The 20,313-nt window shown below is 40.0% G+C and overlaps 1 protein-coding gene across 1 annotated transcript; it reads right to left on the bottom strand.

The window, feature by feature from the left end:
* Nucleotides 1–921: 921 nt before the first annotated feature.
* Nucleotides 922–20,180, bottom strand: SCP2 (sterol carrier protein 2). Its single transcript, XM_039711582.1, has 16 exons — nucleotides 20,031–20,180; nucleotides 17,681–17,735; nucleotides 16,979–17,050; nucleotides 16,360–16,491; nucleotides 15,539–15,603; nucleotides 14,407–14,533; nucleotides 13,672–13,735; nucleotides 13,126–13,212; nucleotides 12,356–12,506; nucleotides 11,472–11,619; nucleotides 9,786–9,893; nucleotides 7,851–8,004; nucleotides 5,280–5,373; nucleotides 4,520–4,649; nucleotides 3,023–3,102; nucleotides 922–1,812 (listed from the first exon to the last, which is right to left on the bottom strand). The coding sequence occupies exons 1-16, from the start codon at nucleotides 20,070–20,072 to the stop codon at nucleotides 1,717–1,719; spliced, it is 1,605 nt and encodes a 534-aa protein (XP_039567516.1). The 5' UTR covers nucleotides 20,073–20,180; the 3' UTR covers nucleotides 922–1,716.
* Between the last annotated feature and the right edge of the window lie 133 nt (nucleotides 20,181–20,313).

The raw sequence follows: 20,313 nt of genomic DNA, 5'->3' as shown, positions 1-20,313 counted from the left end.
AAAGAAACTGGGAAAGGAAAAATATAGGCAGAAAATGCTCTTGTATCTTGAAAACTTTTTAACAGGACAACTGGAATGCTGCATACAGGAGGGATACCTGGATGGACAGAAGGTTACAAGAGTCTCTGCATGTGACACAGTTAAACAGAATGACCCCTCTGTAAGCTGCAAAGCCTAAAAGTGACAGGACAAGAATATAAACACCACAAGTGCTCTGAAGCTGTTCACTGTTCTTCCAGTAAAACACAAAGCCCCTCAAAAAAGTCCCCCAACATTAAGAGGTATAAAACTGCAATGCATAGGACAGAAAAGGAGTGAGTTTAATTCTATATGATGTGCAGGTACAGAAACTAATGATCCATGCTAAAAAAGCTGTCCAAGGATTCCAAAAGGGACTGGACAAACTCATGAAAGATAATCCAGACATATTCACTTCTGGCTCAATTAGTGAGCTGGGAAAAAAAAAAAGACAATCAGTGGCAGTTAGGGAAGTACTCTGAGTAAACAGATGATTGGCCATCTTCCTCTTCCTTCCAAGGTACCAACAAGGAGAAAATCCAGGGGGCCAGAAGGATTTTTTGGTCTGATGCAGTAGAGCCATTCTAACTGCTCAGCAATCTGTCACCATTCCCTATAGGAGGCAGAATGATTTGCTGAAATTTGCTCTTTTTTATTATTATTTTAGTTAAGCCAGGGAAGTGAAAGTTTCAGTCTAAGTTCCTCAGCCACAGCCCAAGTATGTGAGGATGTGAGATGTGTCTACTGGACTGAGATGAAGTCTATGAATGATGCACTGACAATGCCTGAGAAGGAAAAAGGGGGTGCCTGCAGGTGTCCTTTGTGACAGCCTGAATAAAATACTCAATTCAGTACACTAACATGAAATCCATGCTTATAAATCTGAGAAAGAGACACACAGAAGAACAGGAAAAGTATATTTAATTTTCTATTAAACTTCCAACCAGAATACATTTTCCCAAAACAGAACTTAAAGCTTTTACATAACTGACAAGAATTTCATCATGATCAACACCAGATTTTACCAGGAGAAAACAGGTAACATATTGGTTATTTTCCCTCTCTGCTCTCCTGGCAAATCTAATCTGTTTTCAAGGTACAGTATTATCAAATCCTGTGAACCTCAAAGCAGCATTCTAGTTCCTGCTTACTTCTGGATATTTTGTTTATTTTTTAATTCCAAAGTAGTAATAAGAAAAGTATTTTATAGCAAATTCCTAAAACCTATTCTAAAAAAATGTTGTTAGAGATCCCCTTTACAAGATCATTTTAATGTAAGCAGCAGCAAATTGGAGAGAATGGGAGTCTGAGAGCATTTGTATGATCTGCTATTACAGCCTTTAAAAAATGCAACTCATTTCATTGATATGCCAAGCTACTTATAACTTTCCTCTCTTCCTTCCCAACTAACCTCGACAATAGTAAGCAGCCTAATTCAGCTCTAATTTTTACAAAATTGTCCATATTGATTAGAACAAAAGCTGCCACAAAGCCCCACAACGTACCATTTGTGTTAGTGCCTCAAGCTTTGCCATAGAGAATCCGATGGAATTGTTAAGAGATTTAAGGTCTCTAACCACAGAATTTAGGTGAGAGAGGTCCAATCAAACCCAGCCTGTGCCATATTATTGATAATGTCTAGTTTGATTCTACTTTTTCATCAAGAATATCAAGTACTGACTATTTACTCTACTGAGCTCAAAGTTTAGCTTTGCCTGGCTGAAGCTGTAGATTCTGAAGTTTCATTGCCATGCCCATGTTCCCAGAAATCTTCAATTTGCCTTGAAAGAATGCCTGAAAAGAAAGAAAGATTTTGTGAAATGCAGTACAACATATTATCCCAAATGCACCCCTCCAGAGTTATGGGTTTTTATGGATGAGCAGTTTGGTATTTCCAACAGTTCTGGCACCTCCAGCAATGAATGCATTGTCTGACTGCAGAACAGCAAGCTGAGAAGTTGTATTCTTATTATATTTTTGACACCTAAAGAGAATAAACTGTTTGTTTCTCAGATTATCACAGCCATGGGTGTGTACCTGGAGCAGGCAGAACACCCCATGTTTGGGTGGTGACTGCTCACAGAAGGCAAGCTCATTATTTCAACTGCAAACAATAAAGCCACAGTGACAGCAGGTGCCAAAACTGATTTCTTAGCTCAATCCTCCTCAGCCTTAACTGGCTTTGTTCCTGATCAAGTCAATTTTACAAATGTCTGATTGTGAAGAAGACATGCAGAAAATTTGGATTGTTTCTTCCAGACCTTGTAAGGAGATAAAACTGCATGTACCAAAATATCCAAAAAGTAGATGTAAAGCTGGAGTTGCTTCTGAATTTTCTACATGTATATTACAACATTTCTATAATGTGTTTTATCTTAAAATTTCTCCTAGACACATTTCAGTTTGCAAAATTTACCCCATGATTACCAGACCAAAATCATGAAACAATTTCCCAGAGCATTTCAAATTTGGAAGCGCAGAACAGTAACTTAAAATTAATTTAAATATCTGGTTTACTTCTACACTATGACTGCTTTTGGTGTACAGAGGAATAAAAAAAAAGAAATTAAACTAACCAACCAAACAAAAACCCCCCAAACTCACCACCCAACAACGAAAAATTAGTCATTTAGTGGATGCTCACCTCAATTTCTACTTTTCAGCATCAAGATGACTCCTTACACTAATGTCAGCTATGGGGATAAAGCCCTCCAAAGAGAGGCTCACATTCCTTCTTTGTTATGGCATGTTGCAAAAACTGGATTGCCCCTCTTCTCTGCAAACCAAGCACTATTATATCTCCTTCTGGGATATAACACAGGACACACATCCCTGTTATTCCTGATGAATCTCACTTTGGGTGATTTGTTCAGAGCACACCAAGAATTGCCATTTTTCAGATCAGCCATGGCAGTTTTGGATGAAAACATTCAAATGATTTCAACTTAAACACATTCAAAACAAACCAATCAGTGCCTGATCAGGTCATCTTTGCTGTACTTACTGTCTGAGGGTTCATTTTGCCAGTCATGAGTGCCAGCAGATCAGTGTCAGCCATCGTGATTGTACAGTCTGCCTTCTTGTCTGCAAGACAGGAGCAGAATGAAGAGTCAAACTGAGAAATGAAACACTTCTAGGAGCTGTGTGGAGCATCCCTTCAGACCACAGGTCAGCAAATGATACCTGAGGCATGTACAAGCAGGAGCCATGAAAAAAATATCAGCAAGAGGCTACCCAAAGCCAAGAGGCAGCTGGGACACCTTGTAGCACAGACCACCCCAACACAGAAGAAAGATGGGTCTTCCTGAAAAGCTAAGCAAATTCATTCCTTGAAAATAAATAATAATCTACTTGTATCCAGACAGAATGTTCATTGCAAGCACTGACAATCATCTTTCAGCTTCATCAAGCTTATATTTGTTAGTATAAAGATCAGCTTGGAATAGATGAGTTTTCCCCTGTGACACTCTCAAGATATTCATTACTGACATTTCAGGCATTCCCTGCCCTCTCCTTCCATGGGAACAACATGTGCATTCTGAAAGCACTCATTTGAATTAACTCAAGTACAGAAGTTTCTAGGATCTTCTTACTAAAGTAAGCTGGAAAATTATTTTAATAAACTCTGATATAAATACTGATATGTAAACCCAAGGGCTAAAACCTGCATACATTTTTTCCTACACTCATCTTATTATTATATTGAAATCTTTGGTAAATTGTTACCTATGCAACAGAAGACTGTGGGCTTCTTTTTGTAATAACATAACAACGAATTTCTGAATCAAATCCCCATCATGTTTTTAATTAAAAGTTTGTGATGCAGGTTCATGGATATATCAGATTTTGAGGACTGGCTCTTGTCTTTATTGTTTTTTTCTCATTTTCATTACTCAGGTGTATGACTTCAAATTTGAGACAAGACATTTTCATGGCAAGGGTACAAATCTTGTGTTCTCAATATTTTTATGGGGCTCCTCAACACCCAGTCTCTTTCTTATTTCTGCCTTTTTCAAAATGCAACTTGAAGTTTATGTCAGCTGGTACAGCACTGAAACCAATCAAGTTTTGTTGCTTAACTACCTGCAGAGGAGAAGTAACTTGACAAGGCAGACCAGTTTACTGATTGCCAGTGTCTCCAACAAAGCAACTGAAGAAACAGCTACAGATTACATTTTTGCCCCAAATTTTAAGGGGTGAGAGCAACAAAATCTCTGAGGTTTGATTTTCACTTTGTTTTTTCCATTCTGATTCCTGTGAAATCATATGACAGATCTGCCTGTAGCCTCTAAGAAAATACACTATTATCTCTAGACAGATTCAGAGTAGAAGCTGTTTAGTTCTTGGTCTGAAACACCACAGATTAAAAGTGTCAGTAATAAGAAACGTTTAAAATTAATGTAGAATTTTTTCTCAAGGTCATTACAGCCTAAACAGAATATGAGTCTGTATTCATTAGTTTTATGTGTGTTCTGCAATGACATAATAAAAGAGCACTGACCTGAATTAACTGCCACAGAGCCTTTGCCATTTTTCACATCTACTATCCAAGTTGCTTCTTTCCCATCAGGACCATCTTTAACTTTGAAGGCAAAGACTCCACCAATTTTCTTAACAAACTGCTCTCCTTCCTGTAATGACCATGGAATGAGAAATAATTTACTTCAACATAACTTTCAGTTAGTCTTAATTTAACAGAGGTAATTAAAAAACCTTCACCATTTCTACTAATATAAAAATATCTATTCCCTCCATTAGACATCATTTAAACAACCACCAAAAAAATCTAAACAAACAGAAAAAACTCAAACTACGACTGTCTATATTGAAATCTATTAAACTAAGAACAGTCCTAATAGCCTTGTCCTGACATAAGTTTGACAAAATGCAATTTCTTCTTCTAATTACAGTTAAAGAGCAAACACCTAACACCAAGCACAAAGTTTGTTTGGTTAGTTAGCAAGCTCCTCATCTACAATCTAAACTTGCCTCCACTTATGCAGGTAGGAACTATCTGGAAAAAAGGTAACTTAAAATCATAGCACAGTGTAAAAGGTTTCTTTTACAAATAATTGTAAAAATTCTTTTACAATTACAATTCTTTTACAAAGAATTGAAAAATTACAAAATCTAAATCTGTAGCATTTGTTTCAATGAGCAGTCCTGAAGAAGTGGTAGATGCTGATACAGTCCCAACAGGTTTCATACACATTCTGTTATCAATTAAAATCCTGTTGTAGGTAAAAGAAGTAGTCAGATACCTCTTGGAGCTTCTTTTCAATCTCTTTGAAGACCAGGTGTGCTTTAAATCCATCAACAGCCGCACTGAGAGGCACAGCTGCAATACGGCCGTTGCTGAAACAAAAACTCCATTAATTTAATCACTTTCAATCACATTTTCAACATCTTCAAATGATCACCAATTGGCCTAACACCAGCAAGAAACATTTCAGCAGTATAAAGCAACTCTGGTATCAAAGTGAAGCTTGCTCTCTTGATAGCCTGAATTACAATCACTCCAGATATCTGCGTGTTCTGTGTGCATGAACTGAAGATTAATTTTATCATGGAAGTAAATCATTAATCTTATTCCTGATACTCTGGAATACTCTGCATGGCCTGACTGCAATGTGGAACCCAATTCTTGATTCCTGCAGGGGCACACAGAGCCAAAGTACAGAGAAATGTCCAAAGAAATGGCAATTCAAGCAGCAGGAGGAACAGGTTCACTGCTATTACCAGCTCCTGGCAGCAGAGCCCAGAACTGTGGTCAGGTTTGGTACTGCTGAAGTGAAAGGAGACACATCCATTTTGTTAAGAAACCAAGGCTGTACTAACAGGATGAGGAACAGGTTCACTGCTATTACCAGCTCCTGGCAGCAGAGCCCAGAACTGTGGTAAGGTTTGGTACTGCTAAAGTGAAAGAATTGCTCAAGAAATGCTGCTGGAGCTTACTGGGGTGGTACTGACAGTGCCCTGCAGATGTGTGACAGAAGGAGTGGGCACTGTCTTGTCTGAAGGAGACACATCCATTTTGTTTAGAAACCAAGGCTGTACTAACAAGATAGAAACTGTAAGGTTCAGAAAAAGCCACCAAACAAAAAGCAGGACTGTTTCAAAAATTTATACAAATCCTGCTGCCTTGATGCATGTTCTAGCCAGCTATTACTAAAGCCACAGGCTTGATCTGGAATCAGTGACTAAATGTACTGTAGGAAACTGGTGTGAAGGATCTTCATAAACATGGAGTTTCACCACCTTTCCCTTAATTACACAATGCACAGCATAACTCAGTTACATAAGGGGTGTCTGAGCACACCAGCCACACTGCTCCATTCCAAAGTCTGACACACAATGGTGCAACTCCCTCCAGGAGTGTCAGGGATCTCCCACACAAAGCCTTTGGGACAACTCAAGGGCTTTAAGCTTCTCTAGGATAAGATGAAATGATTGTTGCTAAGATTTCTCTGGGTTGAGTTGTACTAAAGAAAGTATTTTCAAAATTCTGAACACCAGTGAAGGTGAAATGAGCCATAGTACATCAGACTTAAGTTTCTTCAGGAGAAATATTATCTGTACATAAAAAACTCTCCCTGACAGGAAGGACTACTTCTAGCAGCACCTCAAGGCTGATGACATAAAAATAGCAACATTTTCCATAGAGTGACAGTATTTTAAAAGACAAAGCTCAAAGCAATGGGAAAAAGTGTACTCCCTGTAACAGTCTTTTCCCTTCAGATGTAAAACTGTGCCAACACCCACTGACAAGTCTTGTGAGCATGTTTGAAGAGAATCCATGAGAAGACATATTTTTCCTCACATGCTACAACCTCTTATGGATTAAAAAAGAGACAATTATCACTCCTGACACTACAAAAAAATCACTTCTGCAGCCCTTCAAATTCGGTGGCTTCTCTCATCACCTCTTCCACAGGTTATACTGTCACCTCCCAGGAACTGCACAGGTTTAGCTGAAACAGATGTTAGAAATATGAGCTGGGAGTGAGGGGTGTGTTTCTTTCTGAAAGGCCAGTGTATGATAAATTCTACTGTTCACAGGTTTTCAGAGAAAACAAAGCACTGGGATAGAGCTTTAAAAGCCATAACACCCATAATAAGCTGGTCAATCTTTCTAAGTAAAGCTGGAAGTGAAAATGTAAAGGGAACTGCATTGTAAGTCTCCCCTGAAATACCAGAATAATACAAATTTTAAGTGTTTTCTCTCAATTCCTGTCCATTCGAGCACTGAGATACAGCAGAGTGCAGACAGCTCCACAGCAGTGTTCTCTCACTCTGAAACAGGCTACAATTGCAAGTGCAAGATCTGTAACACCCCAGAATTCTAAGGAGTTACAGTATCACATCAAACACAGCTGAAAGCAATCCTTCACAGAGCTAAACCAGTAACAATTTTAGCAGTGAAAGCAGCGGCTTCTCTGTTCCCATGAATGCCTTGCTGGTTTTAGCAGACACCTAGTTTCAATTAATTAATTATAACGTGGCCTGTTTTACTCTTGGAATGGTTTTTATTTGGTGGCTTTTTTCCTCCGAACATCACTCTTGAGCTATTTGCACAAGCCAGTCTGAGCTTTTCAATAACTCAGTGCTCAGTGTGTGAGTTTTAACCTCAGTACAGCCCTGCAGTGCAAGAGCGTTCCGTTTACAGGGCAATCTGCCCCTTGAGCATAATAACTCTAAATAATAACTGCGAACCAAGCATGTTTTGAGGGCGCAGGAAGCACGGCCAGGCCGGGCCAGCAGCGCTCTGTCCCTCCGGAAGGCCTGGCGGTGCGGCCCGCGGATCCCCCCGGCGTGTGTCGGCCCCGGCTCACCTGCTGTCCCGGGGGAAGCCCATCCTGAAGAGCGTCACCACCACGGCCCCGCCGAGCCCCAGGTTGTGCTGCAGCGCGACCTTGGCCCCCGGCACCTGCCGCCGCCCCGCCTGCCCGCGCAGCTGCCAGCACAGCTCCGCGCACTGCGCCAGCCCTGAAACATCGAGCGCAGAGCCCGCCTCAGCCCCGGCCTGCGGACTGCCCGCGGGAACGGGATGTCCCTGGGGAACCCAGAGGAAGGGGAACCCCTTTGCATGGCAACCCGGAGCTCTCTGATCACTCTGATCATGGTCACCCTCGGTCTCGCCCCGCTGTGCCCTCGGCTCTCTGCGGGCAGGGCCCAGTCCCGCCGCACGTACAGAATCACGGATTGAAGGAATCACAATTCATTCAATTGGAAAAGAGCTCCGGGACCATCGAGTCCAGCCTGTGGCCAAGCACCGAGCTTGTCAGCTAGACCTGAGTGCCAGTCCTCCCTTCACCTTCCACACTCCACCACCTCCCAGGACAGCCCGTTCCAATGTTTAAGCATCCTTTCTGTGTCAAAATTCCTGTGGATGTCCTGCCTAAACCTCCCCCAGCACAGCTTGAGGCTGTACCCTTTCATCCTGTCTCTGGCTGTCTGGGTTACAACCCTTCTTCCAGGGAGTTGGAGAGTGTGAGAAGGTCCCCCCTGAGCCACTTTCTCTCCAGGCTGAGCCTCCCCAACTGCCTCAGGAATTCCTCACAGGGTTTGTGCTCCAGACCTTCCCCCAGCTCCACTGCCCTTCTCTGCACATTCCTCACACTTTTCTCCTTTTCCCCCATCCCTTCCTCTCCCTTCCCCTGGATAACTGCACAGGTCTTTGGACAAGGCACAGAAGCAATCTGCATTTCATGCACAGAATTGTACATACTGCCAACTGAAACGTTATGAAGGAGTTAAGGAGTTTTAAAATTCCAGTCACAAATGAGAATGAAGAGATTTCATTCACATCCTCTCAGCCTCAAGGAGAGGGTGTGTACTGTGGTGCAGCCTGCCCAGGAATGATTTGGATATTTCAGAGGATTTACATGACCCTTGTTAAGTATATAACTGGCCTCAAGACTGTTTCCAAGGGAAATGAAGCAGACAGGCTAAGACTTGTCATTTTCTGCATTTTACTGACTCTTCCTCCATCCCATGGCACTGGAGAAGCAAGAATGCCACTAAGTGCCTCTGCTTTTATCACCGTGTAACTGACAAAAACTACCATAAACCTGGCAATGCAATACTCCCACCCTGTTACAGATATCCAGTCTCATTTACCTGGAACCTTTTCCTCCAAAGTTTCCTAACACTTCCCCTGGCCCCCACACTTTACTGCTTAATGTATCCCACTGTTACTATTGTTCACATTAAGATTTGGTGTTTCTCAAGATTTCATCTTCTCCAGTTTTCTGATAAATTCTCATTTCCAAACAAGGAGGATGAATTATCTGCACAAATCCAACACATTTTGCCCAAGAGCAAACTCATTTAGAAACAAGCACAGCAGTTTAAAGAAAGAAAGGAAAAAAAAGGGGGGGAAACCTATGTTACTGGGAAATGGTGACCAAGTGAGCTTCTGTTGTAAACATCAAATAAATATTCTGACATCCAAGACTTAATAAAACAGGCTTCTAGTACAGCTAACAATGATACAGGCTATTCAGAGGCAGTAAAAATCTCCAAAACCAGAATTTTAAAGGCTGATATCATATTAGAATAGTTGTTCAAATACTATTCAGAAGTTGTACTATTGAGCAATTCTTTAGGAAAGGTTAAACTGTGTTAACCTGCTCCAGCACTTTGGAAAGAAGACTGGGAAGAAGTTTTGAGGCCCTCAGTTTCAAGCACAGGTGGGAAGCACCTGCCTGCTCAAGAGCTGTATCTCTTATCTAATGGGTGTGACTAAATGAAGAGGTTTTGCATACCTGTGGCACCAAGAGGGTGTCCCTTGGAAATCAAGCCACCACTGGGATTAATAACCCATTTTCCTCCATAAGTATTGTCTCCTCTGTCAATCAGGTCACATGCTCTTCCTATAAAACAGAATTCATGTAAGAAAAATGTTCTTTTTTTTTATTTTTAAGTGATTTTTCACTTCTGCTGTAACTTACCAGAGATGCTGCATGTCAGTCAAACCACAGGAAATGTTACAGCTCATATTTCACAAAGAGCAAAAATTGGCCCAACTACATTAATGAGACTTGCTTATACCATTGGAGAAAGCATAACATGAAGTGAAGTATTTGGTACAGAAGTGCAGCTGAATTGCTCTGTTGGTGTATACAGCATTATGATATAATCAGTATAACAAAGCTATTTACATTTTGTTCATGAAGCTGCAGTGATAATCACATTTTTTGAAAGTTGTAATTTGTGACCCCCAGGACTTGAAGGTGAACACCCAGCTGAACACAAACCCTCACCACAAAGGCCAACTAATGGTACCTTGGGTTGTATTAAGACATCAAAAAAATGAATAAAACTACTCAGAAGACTTATGTTCAGAACTGTTTAGCTTCCCAGACTACAGACAATCCTCCCTTTTAACCAGGCTCTTACTCATTTATTCTTGCACCGGCTTCTGCACCCAACATTTTTAACACTGAAGTGTAAAAAAGATCTGTCATGGCTCCATGGTGCCATTAAATGAGAATACCAGGTTAGATTTGCCCATCTAAATCCACAGTGGTTTATGCAATTTCATTAATCTTTATGCCTCAGTCTATCATTCCAAGATGACTTTCATATTCTATGAAGACCAGACTGACAAAGGGTTGTGAGAACAGCACTATTAAATAACCATGCACAAGGCTAATTAGCCAAATAGACAAGCACCACCAGGATTATTCTGCATCAATTAAAGGAATGAAGCTAAAGAGCTTAATGTACCTGTTCAAATATGTCCAACATTTACCACTTTTGCTGCAGATACCATAAAAACCACAGCAAAAATGGCAGTAGAAAGCAGATATTCAAAGGCAAACACATAAGTCTTCCTGGAGTTCCATAAATGTCTGTTTCAGTAAGAAAGCTCAGACTTAATATACCACCTAGTGCCAGAATATGGTATTTCCTCACAATTAGTTAAAAACAAACTAGAGAAAGATTATATCAGATGATAACCTATGCAAAACAAGAATATGTTTACAATTTAAATACATCATGAACTGAAATAGCAGTTCAATGCATTATTTATTTGAAATAATTAAAAACCCTCTTCAGCAGAAAATTTTAATGATTTTACTTACATACACAGAACTAAATTCCACTGCTATTTAATTTGTTGTAAATCCAGCAAATTCACTGGCATTAAACTAATCTGAGCATTGTTACACAGCTGACTTTAGATGCACGTTGACAATGTGCCAATAACTCTGAGGCAAAGATGTTTCAAAGACCAGTGACTTGCTAAGGCCCCCCACAGACAATTCTTGTCCTATATTTATCTTCTTAAAAGGAAATACACAGATGGAGGAAAATCTTGGGGTAAGGTTATGATAGAATGCAGCTCCAAAAAAGGGGCCTAAGACTGAGATCACAGGAGTTCTTAATTTGGGTATTCTTGGTGATTTCCATTTTAATAGAACAATTATCTCCATTGCTGCTATTACCTTCTGGACACAGTCCCAGAGCTTCATAGGTGATGAACTCATTAACTGAGAAGCAGTCATGAAGTTCAATCACATCAACATCTGTAGGTTTCAGCCCTGCTTTTTCAAAACATTTTTGTGCAGCATTTTTAGTCATGTCATAGCCAACCTGAAAAAAGGAGAAATTCTATGTTAAAATATCATTGCAGAAGTATAGCTCACAGTTTTAACTGTGCTTCTATGAATCCTGTCAGTGAAAGAAGATGTTATTCAGATTTATTTTAATGCATCACATGTCAGAGTTTGATATCCATAAAATAAAAATTGTCTAGAAAGAAATAACATATTCTAAGGCTTATTGTTGGCATGCAAAAACCTTTCTGGGGAATATCCTCTATTTCCTTAACCTTGATCACAACCCAGATTGTTCCTTTGCATGACTCAGACCAACAGCCTTGAAACAAATCCTCAAACTGTCTTGTTGCCTTTTTCTATGATCCACCTGATTGTTTTCAATTTCATTACTATTATAAAGAGAAAAATGAAAGGAATTTTCTTTTGCTGTTTGTTTAAAAAATAGCCTGTAAATAATTTGTTAAAAACTAGGTTTCTGATAGCCTGTTTATAAGTTACTTATTGTCATTCCACAATCAATCATACTCCTTCCTTATTCCATATCTGTCCAAATGAAATCAATTTTACGTTCACCCCACAAAGCATAATATGTTTGCTCACTGACATGAAATTGTTTATAGCATCACTAGGACTTGCAGGTACTTAGAAAAAAACCCAAACCCAAAATCAAACAAAAAAACCTCCACAAAACACCAACCCAAAACTACAAACAAAAAAACTCAGAAAAACCACCCCAATGAGTACCAGGGACTACAGAATTGTAAACCTACCATCTTCATACAACTGTTTCCTTGAAATGTGCTTGGATAATCAGTAGCCATCACCTGTGCTAGAATTTCCACAGCTTTAGGCTGCAATTTATGCCTTCTCACAAACTCCTCATTAGCCAAAATTGCAGCTGCAGCACCATTTGATGTTGGACTGATTGAAAGAAAAATAATGATGTTATTGTTCTAAATCAGTAATGTCCATCTTCATTAGACTGTTGATCTTCCATAGATTTCTCTTTTAATACAAACCAAAAAACTCAACAAACAAAACCCCACTTTATTTGGCTTATACCACTGAAACTATAAATTCTATCAATGCTTACTGGACACTTTCAGTAATATTTATACCAGACATTTGAAAATCATTACATCAAAATAGAAATGTGTCATTAAAGCTTTTCAATTTAGGACAAATCAAAGCTTCCACTTGGCTATAAAAATATATAAACATATATACACCCTCCAAGAGTGCTTAGGAAAGGCTGAAGAGAAGAATCAACACTTAACAGTGATGGATGCACATTAGTAAAAGAACAGAATATGAGAACCCCAAAGTACAAAACTTATTTCAGCTCACTGTATTACACTGAGAGCAAGTATCTAGTGTTTGGTCATGACAGATTTTCCACATTTGTTTTATTTATTAAAAGTTTACTTAAAGCAATCTGTAAATTATAACTGACACACAAACAGACTTTATTCAAATAGATGTCCTACCATATTTGTCTTAACATCAAGATCTATTTCACAATGCAAAGTCCTCTCCTTACCAACACTGTAAGACAGTCAAGTAATCAAAAATTTTGCGAGAATGCAGAACTTCATCTAAGGTGTACTCCTTTTGGAACTGGGAATACCTAAGGAAAACACACAGATGCCATCTCAGATTGAGCAGTACACATACTAACATCACACTATTAGGCAGCTATAGAGCTCTTTGGTATATATACTAAAGAGTATATATACTCTTTACAAAGGAACTTCATCTAAGGTGTACTCCTTTTGGAACTGGGAATACCTAAGGAAAACACACAGATGCCATCTCAGATTGAGCAGTACACATACTAACATCACACTATTAGGCAGCTATAGAGCTCTCTTTACAAACTATAAGGCACTGAACAGGGAATTAATTTTTCATATATTTGTAGAATAATTTATTTATTTATTTTCTCATTCCATAATAAAGAACATATGCTGAAAACATTCTGAATGTATTCTAAAAATACTATTTTGTTGTGCATGAATTTTTTTAACAACCAGGGATGTTGACTGTAGAGGCAGAGTTGACTATAGAGGCAGAGTACGTGACTCACGGGTTGTTGGTTGAATGGCTGTGGTTCTTCCATGCAATTTTCGCAAAGTATTCTGGATTTGTCCCTGAAAAGGGGAAAAAAACTGTGTTTAAATACTTTGTTTGCTCAAACAGTGCTGACATAACAGTTTAAACATTGTGTCAAGAATCTGACCTTTACAAGCATCTTTACAAGAGACACACTGTTATGAAGACTTTCCTTAGAACTCAGCTGAGGTTTCAAAATTAGATAAAGACTACTAAATGGCTGAGTTTCAGCTGACACAACAACCCACTTGAATATTTAACACTCACATAAAACCACAGAAAACAAGTGCATTTTATTTGATGTATTATTCTACTACTGCAACTTAAATGATCATTTTCCTATCAGTGCAAAACAGCTGCAGTGAAATTGTAGAGTCTAAGTCTACATTTGTTTTCATATAATAGTCTAAAATTGCAAATAAAAGATGCATAACAGGCCAGGCTGTTACCTTGGAGCCAGTTCCCTCCCCTGGTCAGGGGGTAGCAAACAGCAGTGGCAGCAGCCATGTACTAGGTATTAAATCAAATCAAATACCCAACAGCTTTTGCCAAACAGTTCAGCCCCATGCCCATCTACCTATCCTAAGGCACAGGGATAAAATGCAGGGAGTTGTGCAACCTTAATGCTACCATTTCTTAAAACAAAATCCTATTATTTTAAATCCCTTCATAAAGTGGAGACAACTAAAAAAAATGTTTTTTAACAGACCGTATTTCTCCATATGTTCTTTGCCAGCACTTGCAAACATCTGAGGTGCCACTGGAGCACTTGCTAGGCCATATTTATTTATCATAATTTCCAAATGTTTGTCCATAGGATTAGTTCTGTCTGCAAACTGAAAACAGAAATACAAAGCAAATCATAATTTCCTTTTCTTTCAACATCACCACAAAACTGTCACAGATTTCAAACAAATGATAGGTTTTTCTAATATTTTAACAAGTCCCTGAGAAGTATGCTGCACTTCAGTGACATGATCAGAAGTATTGTTAATTTCCCTGCTATAAAAAAATAAATAATCAGAAAATGCTTGACATTATAACCACTGCACTGATTCATGACAAGAACCACTGCTACATGATTTGTATCACAGTCACTATTTTCAGCAGGGACTTTAGGTATTTTTCACCTCACTTAAAATCCTATTGTTTACATAGTTTCATGTTATAAAATTAACACTCCAGTAGTATTTTCAATGAAGCTTAGATGAAATATTGTAAAGCATGTTAAAAGATAACTCTCTCATTTTTATCACTTGCTAAATTTAATGTTTTTCACCCAAACCTCTTGAATATATTATCGAATTTGGCAGTTCTGCAGTTAAATGACATATGGGCTCTAATATTGCTTGCCTTAAGGCAAAACACAAACAAACCCACACATACTTCTCCAGTAAAAACAAATAAGAGTCAAGAAGCCCTTAGTTCTTGGTTGAGTGTGTTAACAGGTCAACCAAATATGACTCTGGGTCTTCTGGTCTGATGCTTTCTTTGATTTGCTGTGCTGTTTGAGAAAGACATTTCAGTTACTCAAAGTTCCAGCATTTTATCTGGCATTTTCCTTTTTCCCCACTAACCCAGCCTTTAACATAGTCTTGGCAAAATACAACAAACACGACACATGAATTTTGCATGAAATGTTTTAGATTTTAGTTTTTACAGCATGTCATAGCTGCCATCAGAATCACAGAACTCATGAAAAGATTATTTAGATCAAACTAATGGTTTCTTTTGTCATCATCTACAGTAAAGCAAGTGGTGTTACTGACAATACATCTCAGAGTATGAGGAAGTATATCCCATGCACAAACACAAGCATATCAATTGTTTCAGACACTTACACCTGAAGCAAGAGATCCTTTTGCCATCCTCTCAAAGCCGAGTGCCAGAACACAGTCTGCCAAACCTTAAAATAAAATGTGTGGCTATTTAAAGCACAATGTGATTATAAATGACACTAGGTACTAACAACTATTCCATTACAAGACATGTACACAAACACCTACCAGCTGCTCTTCCTTCCTCCTTTATTTTTGAAAGACTCAGATTAAGATGGACAAGATATTGATACAAAGATATTGATACCTAAGAATAAAAGATCACTACAGGATTGGGGTTTATTTTTGATTGTCTGACAGCAACTCCCACAGACAACCAAGCATTTATGTTTCAGCTACAAATACTAAACAATCATACACAGTGTTACTATGGCTGTCATTACAGAAACATCAGCATCAGTGCAAGAAAGTATCAAAGTCCACAAACGAACTGCAAAAATAGGAGGAAATACTAATCTGACAGTTCAAAGCATGGTCTGCCAGTCTGCTCTCTCCCCTCCCTTCCAAAAACCTGTTAGTTAAACACTTGCATGTTAAACACTTGTTTAATGTACAGTTGTTAAACACTTGTATAAACTTCAAGCTAAAAGAAAAAAGCTAAGGTTTTTAGCAGATTATTCTTTTCACCCTGGAGAATCTAGTGCCTGCAGTACTATAATGCCACTTGTTCTGCACTCCTCCAAACAATTATTGCAGAAACACTTAACTGGCAGAACTGACTAGCTTCATACAGCTCATGACACAGGAGAACATAAGTACATCCTCATACACCATGCTACTGCATGCCAGACAATCCCTTAGGTGCACAGAGCAAAACAACCCACCTCCTTCCACAAGCTGTCTGGCCATGAACAAAGCAGTGGCTCCAGTGGCACAGTTGTTGTTAACATTGATGATGGGAATGCCAGTTAGCCCCAGACCATGGTAGATTGCCCTCTGCCCAGAGGTTGAGTCACCTTCAAATAGAAACACAACATTAAAATAAGGTACAAACTCACAAAAGTTTTGCTTTTGCTGCCAGGTATGTGCAGTGCAATTAAACTGTAATCCTGAACTTCTGAGCTGTCACCTTGAGTATGGCTCTCAGGTATCCACAGTAAAGAACCTCAGAAACAAGATGAAACTCCTCAGATTTTAAAACCAGAAGTTTGTCTAGCTTCTGCTTCACAGTCTGTGAATCAAAGGGACACAACTGGACTGGAAAGAAGGGTTTAGAGGTGTGTCTTGAGAGCTGCTCGAGGTATCACAGCAGACTGACCCTACTTCAGTGGCCACAACACAGTTGTTAATAGAGAACCAGAAGGAAAGTAAATAGAAAAATCTTTTTGGAACAGAAATAGATTTCCCCTTAATAAAAAGCTTATTGATGCCATTCCTCATACTTTATCCACACAGAAGTCTGCAACTGTCACAGAAGTCTCATCCCAATCAAACAATACTCACCATAAACATAACCCACACATGCCTGCTTCACTGCTGAATAAGGAATCCCAGCATCAGCTAAAGCTGCCTGGCCTAAAAAACACAGTTGAAAAGTTGGAAAAAAAAATTAAAATTGAAGGTAAAATTTTTAAAAAAACAGCTCTCACAACCATAACAAGCAAACCTAGAGTACTATGCATGAGTCCTGCATTCACAGATGAGAGTTGTAGAAATTCCTCATTATCATGTGCAAACTGTTAATATAGTCTTGCACCTCATAAGGACAGTTTCATACTCATAACGACAATTTCACAGTATTTTGAGTTCTGATCAAGTTTCTTTTTCATTCAATTTCAATTGATTGAATGAAAATTTCATTCAATTTCAATTGATTGAATGAAAATTTCATTCAATCAATTCTGTGCTCATGCACTGAGGTTGTTCATCCCAGTGAGAGTAGGTTTTCAATAATATAGGTAAGTATTCAATTATTTAAGTGCACAATTCAATTTTGAGCCATCCTGCTGACTTCAGCCTGGAAGGGCTGACCTGGACAGGTCAGTTATGGATTTGCTGAAAGTGGTCTGAGTTTTAAATCTGCTTTTCAGATGCATCTATTTGTTAAACAGTAGCTTTGCCTTCATATATGTAATAAAAATATTGGCTGTAAGACCTAAAAAATAAGCATCAGGAATCAAACAAAATGCTTTATTACTAAATTACCTGCTTCTTTAGCCATGTCAGGATAATCAGCACACATCTCACTAGGCTTTGAAAACTGGCAAGAGAAAAGGAAGGAAAACAAGCTGAGAATAAATCACAGTGATATTTAATTAATATTTTGCTCAAATTGGTATATTTAAAAGCTTTACATTTAATTTTGAGTAAGTTTTAAATAATGCAAAAAAATGTAATTTCATTGACCCAAAAGTGCAGTTACAAAATCTTTAAAATTCCCAAGTGCCGCTGCCAGACCCTGCAATGGCTAAAAGGAGAAAACAGTGCAACCTTATGGGAGCTGAGAGCATTTCTAGTCACTGTTAAAGATGATCCATGACTATGGAGATGGACAATAATACTGTCCAAAGCCTGTGGGTGGGACAGAGAATAACTAATCTTCACAAATTCATCATAAGATTCACTAAGGCTTTGATAAATACTTCCCCTTCACTTTTTTTTTTTCTTTTGGGTTTTTTGGGTTTTTTTGTTATAATCCTATTTGCAACAAGAAAATGTTTGTTCTTTGTAGAGAATTTATCATACCTTACTCCTCACCATTGGAGTAGAGGTGGCATTTCTATTTTCTTTGCAGTGTGACTCATTAGAGACCACCACAAGTACAGGTGGTTTGCATTTTTACATTACTAAAAAAAGTGTCACTGCTAAAAGAAATCCTCATGCTAACTACTTATAATCCCACAATTATTTGATGTCCCCTGTGAGCATATGAAAGTTAATTTGCTGCCTCCTTCTGCTTATGTCCCTGACTCCAGTCATTTGTACCACTTGGCTGTACTTTCTGCAGTGCCTCCTTTCATTAATTTAGACAGAGAACCTATATAGCAAAGGTCATAAAACAAACAGGTGGTGAGTTGGTCATTGTAGAAATCTGTAAGAGTGATTGCTGCTGCTTGGGAGGAGAAGAGAGAAGACTATTCCTCAAGTTGTAACTGAGTTGTAGAAATCTGTAAGAGTGATTGCTGCTGCTTGGGAGGAGAAGAGAGTACTGACTATTCCTCAAGTTGTGACTGACATGATCCACTTTTGAAAATGCAGAGCACTGGGGAACTGACAGTTACACACAGGAAATGTGGACTGTTGCTGTGAGAAGATATAACAAATTTTAGCAGTCATTACATCATTAATGTTAATCAAATAGAAGCAATACAGTCCTAAAAGATTCCATTGTAAAATACTTAAGATTCAATATGGTGTCTGACAGGTTTTACTTGTCTCTTCCATGAGGACATCACAAGTGAGCTCAGTAACTTCTATTACTACATTCTGTGATCTATTTCAATACACACAATTAACAGAATTGCCTTTCACCTTTCAATTCCTCACCTATCACATTGCATGCTAGAGAGGTACCCATGCAGCAACAAGACAAAAAGTTATTATTTAAAAGGTGACCATGAGAAGGAGTTTCTGATCACTCTGGCAAATATCAAAGGTGTCTTAAGATTGATCTATCAAGACAAAAATTATTCTTTTACTGCTTGTCTTTGAAAATCATAAAATCGTTTAGGTAGGAGCTGGAGAGGTACCCACGCAGCAACAAGACAAAAAGTTATTATTTAAAAGGTGACCAGGAGGAGGAGTTTCTGATTACTCTGGCAAATATCAAAGTTGTCTTAAGATTAATCTATCAAGACAAAATGCTTCTTTTACTGCTCCTCGTTGAAAATCGTAAAATCGTTTAGGTAGGAAAAGACCTTGAAGCTCAAGTCCAACTGTTTCCCCAGCACTGCCGAACCCAGGCTGCCTGTTCCTGGGCATAATTCCTTTTTCGGTGAAGGAATTATACTTAATCCTAATTCTAACCTTAACCATGCCTTGTGGAAACCTGAGGCCAATTCCTCTTGTCCCATCACTCGTTACTCGGGAGAAGAGCCCCAGGCCCACGCGGGTGCACCTGCTCCCGGGGAGCTGCGGGGAGCCGAGCGCGCCCTCACCACCCCAGGGCGAGGAACAGAAAGGCGCCAGGACAGACCCTGCGGGGCCCTGCCCCGGGACGGGCCCTGGGCCAGGGGCTGCGGGGACACTGCAGGGCTGCTGTATCGACCCGCTCTGCGGAGCACCACGTTCACCTTGGCCGGGGTCCGGCCTCCCCCACACGCCGAGCGAGGCTGAACTTTGCGCGGAGCCGCTGCCGCCGGGCCGGGAGCGGGCTCTGCCGGTGCGCTCCCGAGCTGCCACCGCGTCCCGTGAGGGGCTCCAGCCGCGCCGGGAAGGGCGCGGGCGGCTCCCGCAGCACCTTCCCCTCAGCGGACAGCCGGGGGCCCGCCGAGGCCGGCCTGGCGCGGGCCGTGTCCCCCCGCGCACACACGGGTGCCGGGGAGGGCGGCGGTACCTTGGTCATGCCGACGCCCACCACGAACACCCGGCGCTGCATGATGGCGATGGCGGCGGAACGAGCGCTCCGTCCCCGCTGCTGCCGCCGCGTCCCGCGGGCCCTCAGCGACACCGGGGCGGGAGAGGAGCGAGAGAGAGGGGCCGTGCCCCATGGAGCCGCCCCTTAAAGGCGCAGAGCCCCCATTGCGGCACGGGCCGGGTGTCCTTGTCCACAGCGCGGCCATGGCCAGTCCTACAAACATCCCTTTTATCCCCCCGAATTCCCCCATCCCGGCGATTAG

This window comes from Passer montanus, unplaced genomic scaffold (assembly GCF_014805655.1).
Source record: "Passer montanus isolate IOZ18808 unplaced genomic scaffold, ASM1480565v1 scaffold25, whole genome shotgun sequence".
Lineage (NCBI taxonomy): Eukaryota > Metazoa > Chordata > Aves > Passeriformes > Passeridae > Passer > Passer montanus.
The sequence above is the reverse complement of the archived record's forward strand: the minus strand, read 5'-3'. Positions and strand labels throughout refer to the sequence as shown.